The following is a 17845-nucleotide window of genomic DNA, read 5'->3' on the forward strand; positions in this document are numbered from 1 at the left end:
GCTCTAAATGATTCTCTGAGAAGGCAGACTACCTGTTGATGTGCAGATGTGTAGTCTATCTGTAAATGAGCAGATTTTTACACATAGGCTGAAGAGATACACAACAAACCATCCTTACAACATATGATATCTTTAATTAAATTGATATTGGTGAGTTAAAAAACATTAAGTGAGAAGGTGACAGCTAGGGAAATAAGGTATTCTTATGACTATTTATAATAAAATGTTTAAAATAAAAAAGTAAGAAACATCAATTGGCTTTGTAATTGAAGAGAGAAGACTAAGTATTGTCTTCCCAGTTCTTGTACAAGCACAGCCCACAAAAGAATAATTCTTACATAAAAAGCACAGGGAAAAGAATTGTCATTTTTTAAATACATTTTTGTTTCTCAAAATTATTTGGGAGAACTTTGCCCAGTCAGGGATGAGCAAAAACAAGATGTAAGAAACATCAAAGCTGGGGGCATCTAGTGTTAAGAGTGTCTTGGAGAATATAGCAAAAGAGAAATTACTTCATTAAATATTATAATTTGGTATGTAACATGTACATTTAAAATTCTGATTAAAGTGACTAAAAATGACCTATTTTTTTAGTCAAATAAGAACTTAGGGGATAAAACTCAAGTTATATTCACTCTTGGTAATAACTTGATACGAGAATATAAATTTTCTCACTTTGATAAACATGGATATAAACTCTTGCTGTTTGTATTCTAGGTTTTCCTAAGTTTTCTGTAAAGAGTGATTCATGTCAGGTCACATCTAAATGACTCAACATTTTGAGCTAAAAGGCTGTTTACACAATATACACATTCTGTACTTACAGAGCAAAATAAGCTTAACACTTTTATATTAAAAAACTGGGATACAGTAGGATTAGTAGCACCATGAAAAATAATTCTTCCCCCAAACTGCAGTCTTTTATTTTACTCAGTATGATTCTTCTCTTAATTGAATTTTTAACGTGCCATTTTAGTTACTGGGCAAAATATATAATCTTCATCTTATAATCCTTGGGGAAAGTCATTCTGGACCCAAAAAGTAAATTCATTTCCTTATTTTGTTTGTAGAAAAATAATAGAGACCTTGCTCTGGCACATTGCTGAGGTACATTTGAATCTTCATGATTACTAGTCAGCATGTTCTCCTGGTCATATATAGTAGCACCATCGGTGGCAGCAGTGGTAAAGTTGGGGAGAGTGAGACATTGCATCCTGGGAATATATATATATATATATATATATATATATATATATATATATATATATACACATATATATATATATATATGTATCACATTTAAAAACACACAAGGAATTCTTCAAAATGTTATGTCCTCTTCATGCACACTTGACATCGACTAATACGTGTCCTCAAGTCTCCTGCTTTCAGCGTTTCTGACTGAGGTTTGCTGGGAAATAAGAAGCAAGATTATCAGATTAGCCTTTTCTGGTATTTGGTTCAAATTCATATGTAAACATTCTCTTTGTGTTTCAGTAGCTCTTCTGATGACTTACTGGTTAACTTTTGAGCAATGCAATCTAACGCAATGACTGCTATAGCCTAAGAGTCATTAGTGGTCATAGGTATTTTTGTGATGCTCCTCCCTGCCGCCATTACCCTTGTCTATTTGTCTCTCCCTCTCTTTCTCTTATACATTTTTTAATAGTCCTAGAATGAGAGGGATCTGGGAAATTGATGATGAATAAATGACAATACATAACACATAACAATTACATAAAGATAATACATAAGAAAAATATTAATGATAACAAAAGAAGCAACATATAAAAATAAATTGAAATTGAAAAAAAAATCCAGTAGGATAAAGTATCCTGAGGTCCATGTATCATATGTGATCTTACTCATTCAAACACTTGGATGAGAGCCTTGAAAACATTCTGGGAAAGGAGACTACTGGACTGGGGAAGGCAACACAGATTATTGCTTCAATTTCTGGGGTGGCTTCAGTTGCTCACTTGCTATTGAACAGGTCACATAACCTTTCCTTGCTCTGTTTTGCTTTTGAAGAATTATTACCAAGCCATCTCAAACTACATATACCTATTATTAGCCAAGTCTGCTTTGCTGACCTGAGTCTGGTATATGAGGAGAACAAGAAAGAATAAACAACATGGTCCTTTAAATTCCTAACATTTGTTGGGTATAAACCATCCATGAACTTCCTCTCTGTTCGCTAGCACCTCTGAAGGAAGCTTAGGACCTAAACTAAAGCCATACATAAGCACCTTACCTGAACATATCTGACACATCTACAGTTGCCAGCCAAAAGCTGTAGGAGTTGGCATAATAGTTGCAGGTTCCCCGCCCATGACACTCAATGAAGGGAGCTGAACGAAACTCTTCCAAGCAGGAACCAGGGGAGGCCAGGGCTTGACCTGAGCCCTCTGCCCCTGCACTTGTGTGCTAGAAAAGACAAGGGAAAATGTGCCACAATACCCATGTGCCATGATACCCTAGTGAATATCCAAAGATATATGCTGAGCTGGGCCAAAAATTCAAAGCCAGTGAAGGAACTAGAGCCAGAGGTAACAGAACAGTATCCACACCAAAGGTATCCAACAAAAGAAACAGGCAGATTATGAAAATATGTTCCAGCAGATGTATGAGAGGGAACACAGTGCTTGGAGAGAAGCTATATGAGGTTCAAGCTTCTTACTACATAAATGATAGGGATTCCTCATATTAGATAGAAATGTAGATATGACGGACAGTCAGCTTTGATGACAAAGACAAGGAAGAGTGCTGCATACCATCATGAAGGAATAACCAATCCAGAGAGAATCCCATCCCTGAGGACAACGGGGAATCTGGATGGTCTGACTGTGAACTGCAATCACCACGGCGGGAGCTTCACATACTGCACATCTGGTAAGGGAAAGGCAGAAGGAACACAATCTACAGAGTAAGCATATGGGAAATAGCAGTCCCTCTTCTTTGGAAGGCTTCCTGGTATAAAAGCCCATTAAGGTGTCTTCAGTGCTCAGAAAAAGAGGAGAAAAATGCACTTTGAGAATTGTTTTTGCATAAGCCCAGCCTCCCAATATACATAATAAAGTTATAAATGAAAAGTGTAAGCTTTTTTAAAAAGAAACTAAAGAACCACTGCTATAGCATTTTCATTTTCTATTCTGCCCTAAATTTGTATCCATACTTACTATAGTCAATGTCATAATTGCTGTAAGAGTTTGGCTTAGTGTACTGCACATACTACTTGCTGTCAAACTGCCCAACTGGAGGGGAGACATTTAGTAATGCTAAAACTGTGGTAAGAACAATGTCTAGTAAACTTAAAAAGACAAGAAACAGACACTTTCTTAATTCCCACCCATTATTTTTGGCCCAAAGAATACTTATTAACCATTTGGCCATATCTGTAGAAGTACAACATATCCAGAATGCTGGGCAAGTACCCAGGCACTTGGAGATGTGGCTTAAATCTATAAAATCAAGTAAAATACAGCTGAGTCTACCAAATCTTTAGTAAAGAGCACGAGGGTACCTTTTGAAATATGACTAAACCAATTTGGTAAAGTTTATCTACAAAATAGGGAATGCCTTTAGGGGATCTTTTATTCCCAAGGTTGGGACTGACAAAAAAAATCACACACAAAAAAATGAATTCCTAAAGGATTTGGGCAAATATATTGAAAAGGGCACCATGAATTTGCTATTAAGAGAGGCTGAATGAGGTTTAACCTTTATATTCAATGTCAAAGAAACTAGAGTTTCCAATGATTCACCCTTTATGGTTACTAGACTCCTAGGTCAATTGGGTCATGATCAGAATGAAAATGGCAATATCTAACATGCCTAGGAGGTCGAGTTAAACTAGGGTTCTAATGTAGCAACACTCTAGGAAATCTCTATTAATGGCACCACCCTCCTCTTAGTTACTCATGCGCCAAGTCTCAGCTACCACTTTCTCCTTCCCATAACTAATCATGCCAAATCTTATTTATTCTATTAATGTGATACATGTACCCTACTGAGAGTTCCAATCCACTCCTACCAGGACTACAGCGATATTCTCAATCTAACTGGTCTCTACCTCTGGACTATCCCCTTTGAAATCCATGTTATACATTGATGTTTCTGTAATCTTCCCTGTAAGCTCAAAAACTTCAGATGTCCCCATTACATACCAAATAAATTCCAAACTAAAACCTAACATTGAAAGCCTTCTACAGTCCAGGTCCAAGCTAACTTTCTGATCTCTTCTCCCTCTGCAACTTTTAGAAACTACATTCTAGACATATCTGTCTACAACCCATTCCAATGTTCTCTACCTAGTATGCCTTTCTCCCTTATAAATGCCTGTGTCTTAAGTCCTTTACATCCTTCAAGGGCTAAGCAGTTCAAAACATATTTCTTCCATATAGTCATCTCAGATTTCTCTAGCTGGAATTAAATATCCCTTTCCCAATGCTTTCATAACACTTTACTGGATCTATTGCAGCACTTAGCCCAAGCCTGATACATATTAATTTCCATATATTTGCCTAGTGACTAGACTGTGAGCTTTTTTTGTATATTGCACTAGTCTATCATGGGTCCTGGTCAAAAGTAGGTCTCTGATAAATATGGATCAAACTACATACTGCACTGAGTATAATAAAGGCACCTCTATTCTACCTAACCTGAGATGAATATGATCAGATTATTAGCTTTGGACTCATTTCTAACTAGCTAAACTAACTAGCTAAACTAACTGGAGATTGATAAGAATCAAAGGTATACCAGTGTCTCACCGACTAATGAATGGCTGGATGCTCTGGCCCTTCAGGGGCTCCATGCTCATTGGCATGGGCTCTGGGGTGGAGAGCCAGTAAGAATAGTCATTTCTTGAAGCAAAGTTGCAAACATTATTGATGTTGCAGAACATGAAAGGCATGGTACTGAAGCGACGAAGGCAGCTGCCGGCCGTTCCTGGGAAGAAATGGGGAGAAAAAGAAAAAATGTCATGATGATTAGTTTCTTCGAACATACTAACAACCTTTCAAAGAGGAACTTTCCCCCATCTCTTAGATGATAAATACACTTTAATTCTTCAGTTATAAGATACACATTTACTCATATTTTTACATCTCTAAAATCAGGATAGATCTTACAACTTATGTAGACATTTATTGTGGTAGCTTATTATATACTCCCCAACACTGTTTCTAAACTGGTGAGGCATCTTATAAACAATGGTGTCTTACGGAGAATATTGGGTAATTTATTGTAGACGAGTGAAAGGCACACACTGATTCCTTACAATATCATATCAGTATTTCCTCTCCAGGTTGTCCTCGCTTCTTCCAAGACATCCCCAGTCGATGTCTTACGTGGGTTCACAATCTCTTTAAGCCTAGGGAAAACTGTAGTGCTGACTAATATGCACAGCAACCATGGACAGGTTTGCAGGTAAATAATACAAAGGAAAAAATTAAATAAGGGAGAAAGGAAGAACGTAAGGGGAAAAAAAAGGAAAGGAACTAGAGTCTTTAAATTTCTGAGCTGGTAGGGGCAATAGAGGTTATCTCTACCAGTGATTAGGCCATTCTTTTCTCATTTACTCACAAAAGAATGATGAAAAATGATGTACCACCCTCACACATTTTTAAGTTGACATCTCAAATTTTTCATCAGAAGTTTAAATTGATACTGTGCCAGTTATTAAGTTATTGGTTATTGTCTCTTGGCTTCAAACCCACCTTTCTATACTTTGTAATACCGGAGCCTGGAATTTTGCAAACCACATTTCAACATTGTCAGCTGTCATTGGTAGTGTTTTGTGAATATTTATATTTAAAAACAAACTTTGACATCACTCTTTTAAATGTATCCAATGTAAGTATTTGAAACCTAACAATAAACCTTTTGAAAAGTGCATAAACTCATCTTTAATAACTGGAAATTATACAGTGCTCCTTTTGTATTTGGAAATTATATTTCCATTCCACTTCTCTCACACAGTTTTATCCTAATGTACTTTTTTTATTTTGAAAGTCTTTTACTGATTAACCAATCATAGTTTTCTGAAACAAAAATTTAAAGTAACTTTTAAAAACTTTCTGTGACCCTAAGGCTTTACATGGTAAATATTTTATTTTGAATGGTCATCATCATAATAATTACTAATTCACATTGATCAAAAAGATAGTTTATTATACATTTTGATAATTACTAAACATTAAAAGAAAACTTTTATTGGAAATGCATTTCCTAATGAGATGGATTAGAAGTGAATTTTAGAGCCCGAGCTAATGGAGACTTTAACAAAGCCATTATTTTGAATTATTCCTCTGAATATGTCCCCTAGAGGTTTTCATGTTTCAAGGCAATATGCCATAGTATGAGTCTTTTATAAAGTGGGAGATGGGTGGTAGTGAAAGGGGATGTGGGAAACAAGATTATCCAAAGCACATACACAGGCAGTTCGACTTTAGGAGAAAGTACATATGAAAGTTGAGGATTTGTAAACTAAGTCCTTTAAAATTATGCATTGGAAATTCCTCATGTATCCAAAGGGGTATGCTTATCTCAGGCTGAAGGTGACTGACAAAAGACCAATAATTCTTAAAACTGGTAGACTGTCAGAATCACTGGGAAATTTTATATAATAGGTTTGGGATGGGGCTAGGAACCTTTTCAAAAGTTCCCCAGGTTGAATATCATTGATTTATTGTAATTTATACTTTTTCAGAAAAAAATGGCTCAGAGAGGTGAATGATTTCAAAGTCATGTGAGAGCAAACAACAAAATTGACAACTGAAAAACGAATGGGTTTAGAATTGGTAGGTGTTACAAATGAAACGATCTTCAAAATAGAAACAGACTCACAGACACAGAGAACAGACTTGTGGTCGCCAAGGGGTAGGGGGTTTGGGGAGGGTTGGACTGGGAGTCTGGAGTTAGTAGATGCAAACTATTATGTATAGAATGGATAAGCAACAAGGTCCTACTGTATATAGCACAGGGAACTATATTCAGTATCCTGAGATAAACCATAATAGAAAAGAATAAAAAAAGAATGCATATATATGTATAACTGAATCACTTTGCTGTACAGCAGAAATTAACACAACATTGTAAAACAACTGTACTTCAATTAAAAAAAAAGAATTGGTAGGTGTTGGAGTCAATTCTTATCTCCATCGCTTTCTGAGTGTGTGGTTTTGAATAAGTCACTTAACCGCTTAGCCAGTTTGTGTGTGTGTGTGTGTGTGTGTGTGCGTGCGTGTGGGTGTGTGAAGTGGAAAAATACAATACTTGTCCTATATCATTCTTGATCATAGTTGTGAAAATCAAATTGGATAATGAATATGAAAGTACTTTTAAATTATAAAGTAATTTAAAAATAAAACTAACATTACTAATCAGGGACAGAGATGGAAATATCCCTGGTCTCAGAAAGAAAAGGAAGATGTGCATAAAAGGAATGCCCATAATGATGAGAACATGGGTGTTTGGTTGTATTTATGCTGTAGACTACCCATAATGTTGCAGAATTCTGGTTACAGTTTCTAAACATTCAAAGAGACTGTGATCTCATGAACTCTCAATGCCTCTATTAAAACTATAGACTAATGGTTCCTAGTATGCTTTTTTTCTCCCAGACAGAATGGTTTTAGTATTCAGTGTGTTTCCTCCACCCTCTTTTTTATACACCATAATCCTTTCACTAATCCAGCAGAGACTATGTATTTACTTAATCAGGTGATTGTTTCCTTAACATCAAACCTATAACTATTCTTTGCTTAGCCATCAAGATATCTCCAGTTTGATCCTTGAGTGAGCTCTAGCATAGACCCTGCAATCCAGTATCACACTTGGGATCTTGGGCCCTATCATGGCCTTCCTATGTCTGAGGAATAAGCTGTACCTGAGTCAGGGCCAGTTTATAGCCTCTTCGTCTGAATACATACCATGATGGGTCTCGTTTGACCAAATACACACATTTTGAAAAGTTATAGTGATATACAGGGTAAGAGATCCCATTTTTTCTTTGCATTACATTTGTGAATTTCATCATGTTCAAAAACTTCTAATGCTTTCTATTCACTTGATAGGTTAGAGATTTGAAGATTATAAGCTTGATTATGGGAATAAGCTAGACTCTGACAGTAAAGAGAGAATGGACTAAAAGGAGAAAAAGTTAATGGGAGGGCTTCCCTGGTGACGCAGTGGTTGGGAGTCCGCCTGCCGATGCAGGGGACACGGGTTCATGCCCCAGATCAGGAAGATCCCACATGCCGCGGAGAGGCTGGGCCTGTGAGCCATGGCCACTGAGCCTGCGCGTCCGGAGCCTGGGCTCCACAACAGGAGAGGCCACAGTAGTGAGAGAATCGAGTACCACAAAAAAAAAAAAGAAAGAAAAGAAAAAAAAGTTTATGGGAGAAAAATTAGAGAAAATTATCTAAAAGATAAGAGTATTTTCACAATGAAGATTTGTCGATTCTAAAATTAGAAAAAGATGGTACATAAAGAAAGCAAAAGAGAGAAGGAAAAGTAGCAGACGAAAGATGAAAAGGAGAAAACGAGAAATAGAAGAGAAAGAAGAAAGTTGTTGGGCAAACTCCTACTTTATTAGGCTCTTTAAAATGATCTGTGACTACTGGCTTCCATGTAGGTAGATGTGCCTGGCAGGTGTGGCCATGTGCCCTGGAACAGAGTGAGCACAGCAGACCTCTGGAGGTCTCTGTTGCTGCAGAACTGTTTTCAGAGAATGGCCCAGGTAAAGAGACTTCAGAAGGTCTCTTACTATGGAGACCCCAGAAACTGGAGACCTAGACTAACTTCTTAAATGTCTTTATGGAGGTAAGAGGGATAGTGATTTCTAAAATAGGCAGCCCCAGGTCAAACAATGGGGCCTCAAAATGAAAAGTCAGAATTCCAGAAAAAGAAATGTTAGGGATTTGGAAGAGGTCTTGAAAGTCATTCTGTCCAGCCTCATCCCATCAACAAAATTGCCCACCCTATAGCATAGAGAAGATGCATGAGAACACATTAAATGAAGTGGAGCCTATATGGAAATATGGTGCTTTGTACAGCTTTAAACTACTCTGATAACACTTTATAAAGCTAAGGAGCTTATTCATGAACTAGCAAAATTAAGCAATGACCTTACTTTCTTTGATCTAGAAACCAAGATTCTCTTCAGCACTTATCTTTAACTTGATAAAGACCAGTGTCAGAAAAGAGGAAACTATCTCCCATGAGTTACGAACACTGCCCACTTAAGCAGCTGCTATACTATAGAGAGCCCAGAGAATCTGTTTCCTCAATAACTAAGCTAACAAAAGTACATATGGCCCTTTCCAATTGCCTTGCTTTAGGCCAAGAATTGTACCTCACACTAGCTAATTAAAGTTTTTAGTTTAAAGTTAAATATTGTTTATTTAAAACTTATAGTGACTATATTCAGCTGCCCTTGACATGATCTTCAGTTTGGAAGCCCCAAAAGAATAGAGAGAGACACTTTGGCCAAGGCTACTCTAGAACCCAACAAGATTTTCAAAACAAAAACAAAATGCATAGTAAGAAATAAGATGCTGATTATCTCACCCAAGTCTTGACCGTGAGCTCTTTTATTTCCTTGTACATACAGGAGAGAAAAGCCTTCATAAACCTGGATAGTTCCCTGTGGGCATTGTGGTGCATCTGTTGTCTGGCTGTGACGTGTGATGAGAAATCCATGGGCAACAGAGGAGGCTCCAGGGGGACCAGGAGGACCTTGCAATCCATCTGGCCCGGGGGGACCATCCAAACCACGGATACCTATTTCCAAAGAATCATCAGTATACAAATTAAGTAAGCTCTGATTCACTATTATGGCTATCGACACAACATTATGACCTTGTTTGATTAGTTAATATTTATAGAATGTCTACAAAGGCATTGTCAGATATCATGGATTTGGAGATAAATAAAATACAGTCCCTGCCCTCAAAGAGATTTAAATGTATTCTTTTTCTTCTGAAATTGGTTGATGACATTAGGCACTAAATAAATACTGAGGGAATGGAACATTAGATGGGAAAAAGTGATGCTTATTTGGGGGGTTTGTTTTATCTAGTCTCTTGCTGTACTAAAGGAGTGCAAAACCCATGATGAAATTTCAGCCTGCTGTTTTGTTCATCAACGAGAGAGGTAGGGTGTGGCTGTCATCAACCTGCCAGCTTCAGTGCTGATAAACATTTTCCTTTGAATCTGTCTGGGGAATTATTCTCACGCATAACTTTTTGTTTAGAGAATAGGTAGGGTACTCTAAGGAAACTTTTCAAAATGTCTAACTTCAATCTACCACTGGTTCCCATTCTCCATTTGGCCACTCGACTTGAGCTTATTTAAAAAATTTTTCTAAAGGGATCGATCCAAGAAGAAGATATAACAATTGCAAATATTTATGCACCCAACACAGGAGCACCTCAATACATAAGGCAAATACTAACAGCCATAAAAGGAGAAATCGACAGTAACACACTCATAGTAGGGGACTTCAACAGCCCACTTTCACCAATGGACAGATCATCCAAAATGAAAATAAATAAGGAAACACAAGCTTTAAATGATACATTAAACAAGATGGACTTAATTGATATTTATAGGACATTCCATCCAAAAACAACAGAATACACATTTTTCTCAAGTGCTCATGGAACACTCTCCAGGATAGATCATATCTTGGGTCACAAATCAAGCCTTGGTAAATTTAAGAAAATTGAAATTGTATCAAGTGTCTTTTCCGACCACAATGCTATGAGATTAGACATCAATTACAGGAAAAGATCTGTAAAAAATACAAACACATGGAGGCTAAATAATACACTACTCAATAACGAAGTGATCACTGAAGAAATCAAAGAGGAAATAAAAAAATACCTAGAAACAAATGACAATGGAGACACAACAACCCAAAACCTATGGGACGCAGCAAAAGCAGTTCTAAGGGGGAAGTTTATAGCAATACAATCCCACCTTAAGAAAAAGGAAACATCTCAAGTAAACAACCTGACCCTGCAAATAAAGCAATTAGAGAAAGAAGAACAAAAAACCCCCAAAGTTAGCAAAAGGAAAGAAATCATAAAGATCAGATCAGAAATAAATGAAAAAGAAATGAAGCACACAACAGAAATGATCAATAAAACTAAAAGCTGGTTCTTTGAGAAGATAAACAAAATTGACAAACCATTAGCCAGACTCATCAAGAAAAAAAGGGAGAAGACTCAAATCAATAGAATTAGAAATGAAAAAGGAGAAGTAACAACTGACACTGCAGAAATACAAAAGATCATGAGAGATTACTACAAGCAACTCTATGCCCATAAAATGGACAACCTGGAAGAAATGGACAAATTCTTAGAAATGCACAACCTGCAAAGACTGAATCAGGAAGAAATAGAAAATATGAACAGACCAATCACAAGCACTGAAATTGAAACTGATTAAAAATCTTCCAACAAACAAAAGCCCAGGACCAGATGGCTTCACAGGCGAATTCTATCAAACATTTAGAGAAGAGCTAACACCTATCCTTCTCAAACTCTTCCAAAATATAGCAGAAGTAGGAGCACTCCCAAACTCATTCTACGAGGCCACCATCACCTTGATACCAAAACCAGGCAAGGATGTCACAAAGAAAGAAAACTACAGGCCAATATCACTGATGAACATAGATGCAAAAATCCTCAACAAAATACTAGCAAACAGAATCCAACAGCACATTAAAAGGATCATGCACCATGATCAAGTGGGGTTTATTCCAGGAATGCAAGGATTCTTCAATATACGCAAATCAATCAATGTGATACACCATATTAACAAATTGAAGGAGAAAAACCATATGATCATCTCAATAGATACAGAGAAAGCTTTCAACAAAATTCAACACCCATTTATGATAAAAACCCTACAGAAAGTAGGCATAGAGGGAACTTTCCTCAACATAATAAAGGCCATATATGACAAACCCACAGCCAACATCGTCCTCAATGGTGAAAACCTGAAACCATTTCCACTAAGATCAGGAACAAGACAAGGCTGCCCACTCTCACCACTCTTATTCAACTTACTTTTGGAAGTTTTAGCCACAGCAATCAGAGAAGAAAAGGAAATAAAAGGAATCCAAATTGGAAAAGAAGAAGTAAAGCTGTCACTGTTTGCAGATCACATGATATTATACATAGAGAATCCTAAAGATGCTACCAGAAAACTACTAGAGCCAATCAATGAATTTGGTAAAGTAGCAGGATACAAAATTAATGCATAGAAATCTCTGGCATTCCTGTACACTAATGATGAAAAATCTGAAAGTGAAATCAGGAAAACACTCCCATTTACCATTGCAACAAAAAGCATAAAATATCTAGGAATAAACGTACGTAAGGAGACAAAAGAACTGTATGCAGAAAATTATAAGACACTGATGAAAGAAATTAAAGATGATACAAATAGATGGAGAGATTTACCATGCTCCTGGATTGGAAGAATCAGTAAGGTGAAAATGACTCTACTACCCAAAGCAATCTACAGATTCAATGCAATCCCTATCAAACTACCACTGGCAGTTTTCACAGAGCTAGAACAAAAAATTTCAAGATTTGTTTGGAAAAACAAAAGACCCCGAATAGCCAAAGCAATCTTGAGAACGAAAAATGGAGCTGGAGGAATCAGGCTCCCTGACTTCAGACTATACTACAAAGCTACAGTAATCAAGACAGTATGGTACTGGCACAAAAACAGAAAGATAGATCAATGGAATAGGATAGAAAGCCCAGAGATAAACCCACGCACATATGGTCACCTTATCTTTGATAAAGGAGGCAGGAATGTACAGTGGAGAAAGGACAGCCTCTTCAAGAAGTGGTACTGGGAAAACTGGACAGGGACATGTAAAAGTATGAGATTAGATCATTCCCTAACACAATACACAAAAATAAGCTCAAAATGGATTAAAGACCTAAACGTAAGGCCAGAAACTATCAAACTCTTAGAGGAAGACATAGGCAGAACACTCTATGACATAAATCACAGCAAGATCCTTTTGGACCCACCTCCTAGAGAAATGGAAATAAAAACAAAGATAAACAAATGGGACCTAATGAAACTTCAAATCTTTTGCACAGCAAAGGAAACCATAAACAAGACCAAAAGACAACCCTCAGAATGGGAGAAAATATTTGCAAATGAAGCAACTGACAAAGGATTAATCTCCAAAATTTATAAACAGCTCATGCAGCTCAATAGCAAAAAAACAAACAATCCAATCCAAAAATGGGCAGAAGACTTAAATAGGCATTTCTCCAAAGAAGATATACAGACTGACAACAAACACATGAAAGAATGCTCAACATCATTAATCATTAGAGAAATGCAAATCAAAACTACAATGAGATATCATCTCACACCAGTCAGAATGGCCATCATCAAAAAATCTAGAAACAATAAATGCTGGAGAGGGTGTGGAGAAAAGGGAACACTCTTGCACTGCTGGTGGGAATGTGAATTGGTACACTCACTATGGAGAACAGTATGGAGGTTCCTTAAAAAACTAAAAATAGAACTACCATATGACCCAGCAATCCCACTACTAGGCATATACCCTGAGAAAACCATAATTCAAAAAGAGACATGTACCAAAATGTTCATTGCAGCTCTATTCACAATAGCCCGGAGATGGAAACAACCTAAGTGTCCATCATAGGATGAATGGATAAAGAAGGTGTGGCACATATATACAATAGAATATTACTCAGCCATAAAAAGAAACGAAAGTGAGCTCTTTGTAATGAGGTGGATAGACCTAGAGTCTGTCATACAGAGTGAAGTAAGTCAGAAAGAGAAAGACAAATACCGTATGCTAGCACATATATATGGAATTAAAAAAAATGTCATGAAGAACCTAGGGGTAAAACAGGAATAAAGACACAGACCTACTTGAGAATGGACTTGAGGATATGGGGAGGGGTAACGGTAAGCTGTGACAAAGCGAAAGAGACGCATGGACATATATACACTACCAAACGTAAGGTAGATAGATAGTGGGAAGCAGCCGCAGAGCACAGGGAGATCAGCTCGGTGCTTTGTGACCTCCTGGAGGGGTGGGATGGGGAGGGTGGGAGGGAGGGAGACGCAGGAGAGAAGGGATGTGGGAACAAATGTATATGTATGACTGATTCACTTTGTTATAAAGCAGAAACTAATAAAAAAAATTAAAAAAATAAAAAAAAATAAAAAATTTCTCTATTTACAGGCCTTTGGCCACCGTGTGTATAGATTTTCATTTGGGGGAATTTCACAGCAATGCCCATATATATGATGAAGATGGCACTAACTTGTTTCTTCCCTAGAAATACAGTTAATGAAACAGGAGGGTGTTGGTTCTAGGAGCAACACAGTTATCACCAATGTGCCTTGTTGCCGCTGCTAGTTTTTACCAATACAAACCTTTATGTTTATATTATTTAAAGTTATATTTAGATTACCTAAAACATATTGAGGGACTTCCCTGGTGGGGCAGTGGTTAAGAATCTGCCTGCCAATGAAGGGGACACGGGTTCGAGCCCTGGTCCGTGAAGATCCCACATGTTGTGGAGCACCTAAGCCTTTGCACCACAACTACTAAGCCTGTGCTCTAGAGCCTGCGAGCCACAATGACTGAGCCCGTGTGCTACAACTACTGAGTCCCTGTGCCACAACCACTGAAGCCCACGTGCCTAGAGCCCAGGCTCCGCAACAAGAGAAGCCACCGCAATGAGAAGACCACACACCCACCGCAACGAAGAGTAGCCACTGTTCGCTGCAACTAGAGAAAGCCCATGCGCAGCAACGAAGACCCAACACAGCCAAAAATAAATAAATAAAATAAATAAATTTATTCAAAAAATATTGAAAATTATCAGAACAGTTAAGTACAGTGAGTACTTGGAAAATCCTCATTTTGAGGAAAAGCTGGGTTTTCCAGTGCTCTAAACACATAAATAAAAACCACATTTCTATGCTTCTCTTATACTGGCACATCTGTGTCATCCCATTTTTCCCAAGCAACAGACTCCCCACCTAGCTATGCTCTCTCAAGAGGAGGCTCTCACAGCTTCAATCAGAGGCCGTATGTCCAGAGATCCCCCAGACTTAAAAACTAGTATCAGCAGCACATCTCACCTGGCTGGCCTGGTAAACCTGGGTCTCCTTTGTGCCCTCCTGCACCATCCAAGCCAGGGAGTCCATTGCGTCCAGGATCTCCTGGAGGGCCAATTGGACCTACAGGAAAATGAAGTAGGGTTTTCAAATGTGGGTAGAATAAATCCACATCCAGATAGATTTGGGACACTTAGGTCCTCGAGTGTCACTGAATTCATAATCTGGTTTTGTCTTTAATTTAGATAAACAAAGGAACAGCTCAAGCCCAGGACAAAAGAAGCAGACAAGGATTTAGCTTTAACTTTAAACAATTCATTTGCCTCTGTGGAGATTTCCATAATATGGCAGTTGTGTTCTCCTTGCCTTCAGAAAAAGATAGAGCACAAGGCCAACTTTTATTATATATCTCACCATAGGCAAGGCTGTTACTGCCTGGTACACTTTATTTATGAAAAGACTGCTATTAAGCCACCTGATAAAACAGAAAGACTGAAGTTAGTTTCTAGCTTTCTTTTTAATAAAAGTTGGCTGCAAGCATAGAGTTAAATGGCCAACTAGATAGGATTTAGTTTAAAAATCAGGAGGCCTCACAGTGGGGAATTGATAGCCCACCAAATCAGCCTCTATCCTTCTTGTGGTTGGGATAGAGAAAGCACCATATCTTAAATGCATATTAATTTCATTATAGAGATTTTAACAACATTAACCTAATCATTCAAGTTAGGATAGCCAGAGGAGTTAAAAGAAATTGGACTGGGCCTAAAAGAAATTAGGGCATGAGAAATGAACATTTTCAAGGAGAAAAGGAAATGGAACCTGGTGGTCTGGTATTCTACTAGTTGCTGAGACTCCTATTGTCAGAGACAAACTCTAAAAAGTGAAAGAAGAATGAGGGAAATATTTTCAAATACATAAGGCTTAAAAAGATGATCTACAAAGGTACCTGGTAAACCTTGAGGTCCTGGTAGTCCTGGTAGACCTTTTAATCCAGGCTGGCCTGGAACCCCTGGTGGACCAGCATCTCCTTTGATTACAATACTCTGTCCTGAAGGACCAGGTAATCCAGGGGGACCTAAGAGGCAAAGCACATGAAGTTGAAGGTAGGGAAGAGAAAGGTCAGAAAGAATGGATGCCAAAGTAACTTCAGATCGTAATAAGAATTGGTTTGAGAGAAACAAGTTACATGTATTGGAATTTGCTATGTCCAACAGAAATCTGTTTGGGAAAATTATCATTATCTCCCCCAAAAGGCTGAAAAAATAAATAATTTTCTTAGGGTCCATGGACAAATTAGGCAAATTGTCTCAATTTTCAAGCCTTGAATCATGACTCGGTTACAAGAAAGTCTAATCCAGTGCAAATCTGTGAACACTGGTGTCAAGGTTAGACAATTCTATTTGCTGTAGAGTCCATTCTGATTCTAATATCATTTGCAGTTCTTGTTTGTTGTGCTTGTCAAGGGACCCACTGAACTAACTAGTAGAGGAATTTAGTAGATGCTCTGTTTCACAGTTTACAGGAAACCTCTTTAAGTCTCTCAGCAAAAAGAACTCTTTTCATATTAAAGATATACAAACATACTTATGTGACTTGCTCTTGTGATCTATTCAAATGAATATGGGAAAGTTAGTATAAAGGTCAATAAAAATCTCATTGAAGCATTCTTGTTGGTCCTGCATCTACCTTAAACTTAAAAGGTCTGCTCCTGATAATACATTATTGAAACAGAGAGCTTGATAAGATTAGTTAATAGAGAGAGAGTCCTACCTATTTCCCCCCAGTTGTTGGGGACTGAGACTCTGAAAGTTTTGGTTGAAAGGCAGAATGCAAACTTTCAAATTCTTCAATGAGTTCAAGTATCAGGTATAACTAGCTCCAGAAATAACTCTTACCTGGGGGGCCAATAAGTCCTGGATCCCCCTCAGGGCCAGTTGAACCAGGTTCTCCGCTGGGTCCTTTCATGCCTGCAAAGAAGGTGCACACAATTGCACAGCAAAGCAACAGGGCCACAGCCTTTACCCAGCCAAATCAGAAAATGGGTGTCTTCTCCCAAAGGAGTTTAATGTAAAGGGGGAAACTTCCAAACACCCCTTCAAATACCTGGAAATCCTGGAACACCAGGGAGACCAGGATCTCCTTTCATTCCATTGAGACCTGGCCGGCCAGGATTACCCTGAATAAATAAAATCATTAATTTTAGAAAAAAGTTGGGGGGAGGGAAGGAAGTGAGAGCATAGGTGGCGATTTGTAGCACTGGCTCTAGAGTCAGACTTCCAGAATTCAAAACCCAATTCACCTCCTATTAGCTTGTGTGACCTTGAGTTGTTTAACCTCTTTGATGCATCATTTTCTCACCTCTAACATACAGAAAATAATAGTATCTACTCCATGAAGTTGTTGTGAGGACTACATGAGATAATTCATGTTAAGTACTTAGAAAACTGATTGGCATATGATGTATACTTAATAAATTTAGTTATTCTTTTACTATGATTAACAAAGGCACTTCTTTTTTAGTGTAGCCCTTATGTGGTAAGTGCATGAATTAGAATCTAAGAAATGATAAAGTCTGAAAGGCTAAGCAAAAAAATATAGTGGGCTTATTAATTAATTGGGTTTGAGGACCAGGAAAACTATGGGAAGAAGAAGATTTGAAAATAACTCCAGAATGGATCTAAAGGGAAAATAAGTGTGGAAC

At 37.7% G+C, this 17845-nt stretch overlaps 1 protein-coding gene across 1 annotated transcript in view; it reads right to left on the minus strand.

Annotated features, from left to right (window-relative positions):
• Positions 1 to 1313: 1313 nt before the first annotated feature.
• Positions 1314 to 17845, minus strand: part of COL4A5 (collagen type IV alpha 5 chain) — a 237607-nt gene continuing 221075 nt past the window's right edge. The window contains exons 43-51 of the mRNA XM_081223198.1: positions 17248 to 17320; positions 17040 to 17111; positions 16091 to 16219; positions 15169 to 15267; positions 9574 to 9786; positions 4773 to 4950; positions 2775 to 2889; positions 2255 to 2427; positions 1314 to 1411 (exon numbers count right to left, since the gene is read on the minus strand). Coding sequence (XP_081079324.1) covers positions 1330 to 1411; positions 2255 to 2427; positions 2775 to 2889; positions 4773 to 4950; positions 9574 to 9786; positions 15169 to 15267; positions 16091 to 16219; positions 17040 to 17111; positions 17248 to 17320 — 1134 coding nt within the window. The 3' untranslated portion in view covers positions 1314 to 1329. The remainder of the gene's footprint in view (positions 1412 to 2254; positions 2428 to 2774; positions 2890 to 4772; positions 4951 to 9573; positions 9787 to 15168; positions 15268 to 16090; positions 16220 to 17039; positions 17112 to 17247; positions 17321 to 17845) is intronic.

This window comes from Mesoplodon bidens, assembly GCF_964165515.1.
Source record: "Mesoplodon bidens genome assembly, chromosome: X".
Classification (NCBI taxonomy): domain Eukaryota; kingdom Metazoa; phylum Chordata; class Mammalia; order Artiodactyla; family Ziphiidae; genus Mesoplodon; species Mesoplodon bidens.